Here is a 7,645-nt window from a genome sequence, read left to right as displayed (position 1 = left end):
AGCTTTTGCTTCCAGTCAGTACACAGACATTTCTTTTCCTTTGGGGGTAATATAAAAGCCAGACTGCAATGGCTGCTAGAGACTGTGCGCATTGTAAGGAGTGTTTCCTGCAGTAATGAGTTTATGCATTGTGAACCTTGCTCAGCAGGAATGATATTTGTTAATGGCAGGATATAGCGTTGCAGGAGATCTAAGGCTAGTTGACTTGTGTACACTGATGAAGTGTTTCTATTCCAGCTCTGTCTCTGAAGATCTGGGTTGCAGACGTGGAGAGTTTAGCAGAAAGCATTACGGATCTGTGGAGCTAGTAAGTTTACATAGCCTGTCCTCTGATTTTAGCAGCTTATAATGCAGAGCTCAAATCCTTTTCAATTCCAGGTAAAAAATTGGATCTAGTTTGGAAAATGTGCTTTCTAAGCGGGACTTGAAAGTTATAGGGTAATAAAAAGAGGCTTCGGAATAGATATATTAGACCTGTGCTAGGAAATCTTTTTACTACCTTATTTGTGAATATTTCATCATAACAGGACAGGAAGTGTTATATAAGTATCGTGTTTACCCCCAGATGGCAATTGAGCCTTTTCTCCTCTTATAAGCTGAAGATTGCAAAATATTAGGGTAGTATTTGATGAAGTACTTGCAATTATGTGAATTAAAAACTGTATGCGTGCTTGTGGGTGTACATATATATGTGTGTATGTGATCTTATGTGTACAGGCCTCAAAGTAGTGGGAGAGGGTTTAAAGTTGAAAGAACTAGTCAGATAAGGATATTGAAAACTGTTCCCTAAAATCTGTCAGTTATTCTGCATTTTCTTCAAATTCAAAGATTAAGTTGGCACTTCATTTTTCTCATATGTATAAATCTCGTCTCTGCTGTGAAAATAGCAATATGTCAGTAGGTAAAATAACATCACTCTGTATACAAGGCCATAATGAAATTACATAAATTTACTATAGGAAAACAGAAGTGGGGAGGGGTAAAGAAACTGAACTCCAGCTCTCTTACTGTGGGAAGAAATCACTAATTTTCTACTAGGTATAGTTGTAATTTAAAGTTCTGGGATAGTATATTTATTAATATGTGTGTAAATTGGTGGCTTAGTTGCTGGAAGTTGCATTGCAAGAACACCAGGTATCTTTCTTTTCTTTCCATACGTTCCACTTATTAGATGTGGTGTTTTAATCAAAAAAGCAAGTGAACTGCTTTCTGCTAAGAGGCTCTTTCATTACTAGTACTTAGATTCTTTTGCTGGAAAAGAAAAATTTATTGGTAATTACAAATTCACAGTAAGCTCACACAAATGGTCTTTTGATTGGTTTTCTTAAAATTCTGCTAGTATTTTATGAAAGTGTCTTTTTATCTTTTGGAATACAAACGTATAAAGGTGCTTGTTGCCTTCTCAAATTTCTAAATGTTTAATATTGAACATTTCTTGCTTAATATTTTCCACAGCAGCATCTCAATTGCTCAATTATTTCCACCTTTTATTTATTAAAACACAATTATTTTGTCTCTGCCCTAAACATTTTTTCCTGTGTCTTTCCCACTGGTGTAATACAACCAGTTGTCCGTATAATTTCTCTTACAGTTCATACAAGGCACCAGGATGTGTTGGAGTTTTTGCCATGTTAGTTTATTCCTGACATAGCCTCAGATCACTTCAAAGCAAGGAGCAAAGAGAACTTAAAAATGTTGTGATAACTCTTCCACCAAGTAAAGGGAGAAAGTATTATCCTAGAATAACATGGATTGCTAGAGGGAAGCAAGGAATGATACACCATTGCAGTATTGTTGTTCAGATCCCATTTCATAAGTCTGGTATGATACGTGACAATCTCGTTTTTTATAGTTCTGAGAGGAGTAACATGCAATATCATTGCCAGCATTCTCCTCCCCTTCTCTTGTAGGGTTCCTAAGCAGTGTTGCTGAACACATCAGTATTGTTGTGTTATCCTATGTTTTTACTGACTTCTCAAGAGCTTTTCTAACAACAAAGAGAGTTTCAGTGTTCTAGGAATCCCTAGATTCCCTTATAAAAAGACCAGGCATTTATGAAACTGTTGAAGTCTTCAGCTGGAAATAAGTTGTATTTTCTGATGTTAATGCTGGAAGCAGACCAGGACATCTCCTGTACCTTATGTTCTTCAGTATAATCACGGAGTATTATGTTTGGAGATTCTTGCTGCTCTCCGTCTCCGGAAAACATCAATAAATAAAATGCAGTAAAAGACTGCTAGTCCCAGTAATACTGCCAAAAAGTAGAGTTTTACGCTTAGCAAGGCTGAGAGGACAAGAATCATCATGTCTGTAAGATCCATTGTTTTGAAAGGAGCAAGCTTCAAGATCAGTTTCTGGAAAGCAGACAAGTCCCTCTGTAGGCATTCTGTGTGTTGATGCAGCCAAAATCTGAGACAGGAGAATTTCTGATTAGTACTGGGACCTACCAAAAGAGTGAACAGCTCTCCTGCTCGTGCCTCCTTAGAGTTATAATTGGGTCATTCCAAATCCATAGTCGAATTAGTAAATAGCTATGCTGATCCCTTCTCTGTGGGTAGTCATATGGTGCCTGGGAGAAGAAGAAACCGTAGTAAGCTTTGATTGCTGATCATACGGCTATTTTTGGAACTAGAACCTGTCTTAAACTCTCTTATAGCTTATATCTAGTGATGCTGATGGAGCCATTCAAAGAGCTGGACGGTTCCGCGTGGAAAACGGCTCCTCTGGTGAGGTAAGTGGCTAAAGATACTCATAGAAAGCTGAAGAAATAGTTCAGCTTCAGTTATTCTTCACCACTGAAAGATGTATTTGCAATCAATTGCTAAGGAAGGGGACTTGAAAAATGCTAAATAATATGAGAATGTAAGAATCTAAGAGGAGGGAGATGGTGGGTTCCCCCCCCCCCAGTCTAGCCTAGCTCTTCTTTCAAGAGTATGCAATCTTGACAATTTAAGTTTTTAAGGGAAAAGCTGGTATTTCATTTAGTTTTGGTAACATTTTGCTCACCTGATCACGTTAGAAGAAAAATACCTATCTTATCCTCTGAATAACATTTCACAGTCTCTAGTTCATCACTTTATATTGGTGTCCTGATGATCTTTGTGCTTGTGATGAGGTTATAGCTTCATTTTTTTCCCCCTTAGTTGTCTTTTGGCAGCTATGCTTATCTTTAAATAAGAGATAAAGAAGCTGAGTGGAGCCTGAGAGAGTCATTCCCTCCAGATTCCTGTGCTGCTAAACTCGTGGTGTGTCCCTGCAACCAATCCAGTGACACTTAGGTTTCTGCTTATCTTCATTTTTTTTATCTTTCTTTGCAAAACTTTTTCAGCTGTAAATATCATCTTAATATTGAAAGAAAGAAGACCTTATATTCTTGAAATATATGTAAGGTCTTGGTAAGCTTGTAATGAACGAATATTAACGGTAAACTATGATAATCTGTTTGCATCAGCACTGGGTGCAGAGTTTAAAGCAATCTAACTATTCTGCATTGATTCTCTGTGGGGTCATGTTCTGTACACTGTCTTTTTAGTTCAGTTTCATGCAGTTCACAAGCTGATTAGCTTGTATCACAGAAAGATTTTTCTGAGTGGGTGATGAATTGCCACATGGTGAATGGATATGGAGAATGGCTTTTTCTCTGCATATGTTAATTCTTAGTGGAAAAGGACTTGAGGGGTGCTTGGGAATTTAACTTAACCGGCCAAGCCAGAAACAACACTGAAGAACTTCCAGTGCATGCTGTGGTCTAGCAAGGAGTCCTTGAGGATTGTTTTGGGAAGAACTGAGCAAATGATAACCCGGAGGCAGAATTCTGTTTATTAATTTATTTACTTTTAAGTTTTAAAACCACTGGGCTTCAAATTCCACATTGAAATACATTCTTTTCACTGGAATACTAAGCTGTTACCAGTAACAGTGGTACCACAGGAAAAGACTGTAGTTACTTAGAAAGAAAAGAGGAAAAAAAGGAGAGGGAGAAATTTTAATTTCAGCTGCGCAACAACTGACTTCAGAATAATTCTTTGCTTTTTAAAAAACAGTGTACAACTAAAACTCTTCTGGTGAATCAGCCACTCTTGATTGGCTTTTGCCTGTGTTATGGTCTCCTTTTCTTTCACTCGGCATTTGATCTGACAGTCTCCCTATTCTATTTCAGAATACAGACTACACTCCGGGTACATGGCACAGAACGGATGTGCATTTGGAAAACCCAGAGTGCCATACAAGATGGTATTTCAAATATTTTTTAGGGAAAGGTAATTATCTCTTTGTGAATGGATTGAAGTTTTGATCAATGAAAATGCAGTGTAGCTTTGAATTGCTATTATTTAAACATGGAAAAACATATGGTATTAGTTTAGTATTAATACATTTTCTGTCCTATACAGAAAACAAGTTATTGTTTCATGTATTTTTTTTAATCTGAAGACAGAGGATGGGTTTCTATAAGCAGTAGAACCCCTGCTACCAAAAAGGGATGTTTTGAAACCCTTCTTGGCCTTGAAGGCTGTACCTATCTCTTGTTTTTTTTACACATCTGTATGTAGATAAGTATATATTTGACATATGAATGCATATATTTACATATTTATACGTCTCTGTGCCCGTGTGTGTGTCTGCATGTATGCATGAGTGGGTGGGTGTGTCTTCCTTATGGTTGATAATGCTTCTTGTTTTTCCCTAACAGTTCATCAAAATTATATAGGTACAGATGCAGAGAAGAACCCTTTCTTTCTGTCTGTTGTACTGTCTGACCAAAATAATCAGCGCGTTCCTCAATACCATTCAATACTTTGGAGAAAAACAGTAAGAAACAAATATTTAATTGCTGCTCTGACTTTTTTTGTTTGCTTGTTTGTTTTGGATATGTTTATCATACACTTTTTTGCTTTCTTCAGAATTTCAGTATTTATTTTTCATAAATACTGAAATTTTCAAAAATATTTCATATTTTTCATTTAATACAATAAGAACATGTAATTCTACCATAGTAGATAAAACTAAACGAGCTTTGTAGATAACATTATACTAAACTTTCTGACAGAAATCTGTGATACCAGATATTTTTTAATTCTTCTTGCCTGCAACTGTTATTTTTAGAAATGTTGCCTGAATTGTTCTTGATTATGTCCTGTGATGAATTTAGGCAACGACTTTATGCTGCTTTTAGGATTTTCTTATACAATGTTAAGAAAATAGGCAGGTGTGATACTGGTTTCATTAATATTGTTTAATGAATTTTTTTTTCACTTAATGTTCCATAAGAGCCTTTTATCCAAGCAATTGATTTAAAGCTTTCCTGTATGCATGCATGTTTTTGTTTTTGTTTTTTTTTAAAAGAAATAGTTTGTAATGTCTGCTCGTTACAGCAGCCCTCATACCGCATGCCAAGGTAGTTAAAACTAAGTAAAAATTTTGCACCATCCATGAGGTTTCACACTCTGTTTTTCCTGCCCCCCCCCACCCCCCCCCCCCAGTAGTAAATGTGGCTAAGTAAAACTAGCACGGTTTTGTTCTTTCTTTTTTTACTTATTGTTTTTATTAATATTCCTATTTGCATATACAGAAAAAGTCAGTATGACCTGTAATATTTCCTAGTTTTTTTTTTATAGGGTACTCAGAAAATATGTCTCCCTTATAGTCCCACAAAAACATTATCAGTGAAATCTATATTAAGGTATGTATTTACAAATAAGTTACCAGTTAAGATATTTGTCTGTAGGCCTTTTCCTGTAATTCAGAGCTTGTGTTGCATGGTTTTCATGATAGATTTATAAAAACAGTAAAAACAGGTTTAAAAATCTTAATCATTGAAGGCAGCAAAAAGTGGTTTTAAAGCCTGTTGTGGAATAGACAAAGTGACAACTTAAAATGGAGAAAAACTCCTAGCAGAGGGACTATTTTCAAGTTAATTGGAAAACAGGTGCTAAGTGGAACTGCAGTGGTTGAGAAGAAATATCTTTTTAAATTAGATAGACAATAAACAGACCTAAGAAACAGCAGATTTTGACTAGAGAGGTGGTTATTATGTGGCTCTTGCAGCAGTAAGCAAACAGGGAAGAAACCAAGAATTATTTCTTCAGTTGCTTGTTTCCATGTAAGTCTCACTATGGGTGAGTTATACACGCTGTCGGTGAAGCCAAGAAAATTTTTTCCCCCAGCCAGAGTCTGTATGGGCATGCTCATACTCTGTCCTGCCTCTTTTGTGGCAGAAGAGAATATAAAGTGGGCAAGCCCAACACCATTTCTATTTCATTCAAGATTATAATCAACTGAAACGTCAGAGCACGTGTTTGCAAAGTGTTTATCCAAATTTAATCTGCAGTTTTTACGACCTAATCATGTGGTGTGTTTTCTCAAATCTCTCACTGACAACATCTTCAAATGCATCTACTGTAAGGATTTTACCTCCTCTAGAAACCCATAAAAAGTGCCTTCATTTACTGAACAGGTAGTGTGCACCAGATAAATGGGCAGTCTGCAGGTCTTCAAAACCTTTGATCCATATAGAGTACTAGCAAATGTCTCTTGCTTGGTTGAAGCCAGTCCACTGGATAACACTGCCAGTGCTGATGTGAGAGGAGAATTCTGGGAACAGGGCATGTGTTGTGATGCGAAGTCAGTACCACCAGATCTGGATTTTCCTACAACTGCAAAAGATTTCTGAGGGGTCCCAGACCTCTGAATTTGCTAGAGAGGCAAGCAGACCATTGAGCCTCACTTCTTAATTCTGATTTCCTGGGCTGTGGTTCTGGTTTGGAGTGTCAAGATGGTGAGTTGAAAACACTTCAGATCTCTTTCATCTTCTTCATCGAGATGAGCTAAGTCCCCTCTTCTAACTCCTACAGCACTGGCTTGAATAGTGTTCCTAGTTGTCAGTACTGCATGCTGTACCTGCATAAGCACCTGATCGTCCATGTCTGCCCACCAATTGCTGAAATATCTCTTCCTAACATCCCTTTCTAACCCAGCATCTCCTTCCACTCTCACCCACATATACATTTTTGCTCAGGCATCCCAGAGTGGAGAAACTTTGTCTCCTGTTAGCTTGGGTCATAACTCTTTTGCTGAAACACGCTCATGAGTCCCATCTTGTGATGCTCCAGTATTTTACAGAGGAAAATGCAGGCTTGTTTCAGACCTTGTTCCCCACTTCTCCCAGGATCTGTGCCACCTGCGATCAGCTGGATAAATGTCATCTCCTTTTGCCGACTTAGGCTTGGACTAAAATCTCTTCCCTGACTATTCTTTTGCTTTTATGGTCCTTGAGCCTTCCCTCAGGCCTGATTGATATTCCTTTGACATTTCACCCTGCTCACAGCCAGTGTGAATCCAGGTGCAGACTGTCTCAAAGAATTTTGGTTACAGTAATAAATCTGTTTTTTCTAAATTAGTTGGAACATTAGAATCCCTTTCAAAAGGAACTAAAGCAAATCGTGTCTGCATTGTCATCAAGCATAAGCAATGATGGAAAGGTGCATCAGATTTGACCTCTCTGATAGTTCACTGTGCCCCAGACAGACTGCATTTGGCACTCTGTGACATGCTGCGCAGTTCTATAAATTAACACTGGGGGAAAAAATGGGCAAAAATAATAGTAAATGCAGAAACACGAGTTAGGAAAAAATGCTATAAATTAGAT

The 7,645-nt window shown here is 37.4% G+C and overlaps 1 protein-coding gene across 2 annotated transcripts in view; it reads left to right on the top strand.

Moving 5' to 3' along the window:
- The first annotated feature begins 217 nt into the window (after positions 1-217).
- GARNL3 (GTPase activating Rap/RanGAP domain like 3) overlaps positions 218-7,645 on the top strand; it is a 44,957-nt gene continuing 37,529 nt past the window's right edge. For both annotated transcript variants that reach the window (XM_009280104.2, XM_019472288.1), the window contains exons 1-5: positions 218-307; positions 2,657-2,731; positions 4,160-4,259; positions 4,691-4,809; positions 5,616-5,680. In XM_009280104.2, coding sequence (XP_009278379.1) covers positions 218-307; positions 2,657-2,731; positions 4,160-4,259; positions 4,691-4,809; positions 5,616-5,680 — 449 coding nt within the window. The remainder of the gene's footprint in view (positions 308-2,656; positions 2,732-4,159; positions 4,260-4,690; positions 4,810-5,615; positions 5,681-7,645) is intronic.

The sequence above is a fragment of the Aptenodytes forsteri genome, unplaced genomic scaffold, assembly GCF_000699145.1.
Source record: "Aptenodytes forsteri isolate BGI_AS27 unplaced genomic scaffold, ASM69914v1 Scaffold163, whole genome shotgun sequence".
Lineage (NCBI taxonomy): Eukaryota > Metazoa > Chordata > Aves > Sphenisciformes > Spheniscidae > Aptenodytes > Aptenodytes forsteri.
Note: the sequence above shows the minus strand (reverse complement) of the source record. Positions and strands in the feature narration are given on the sequence as shown.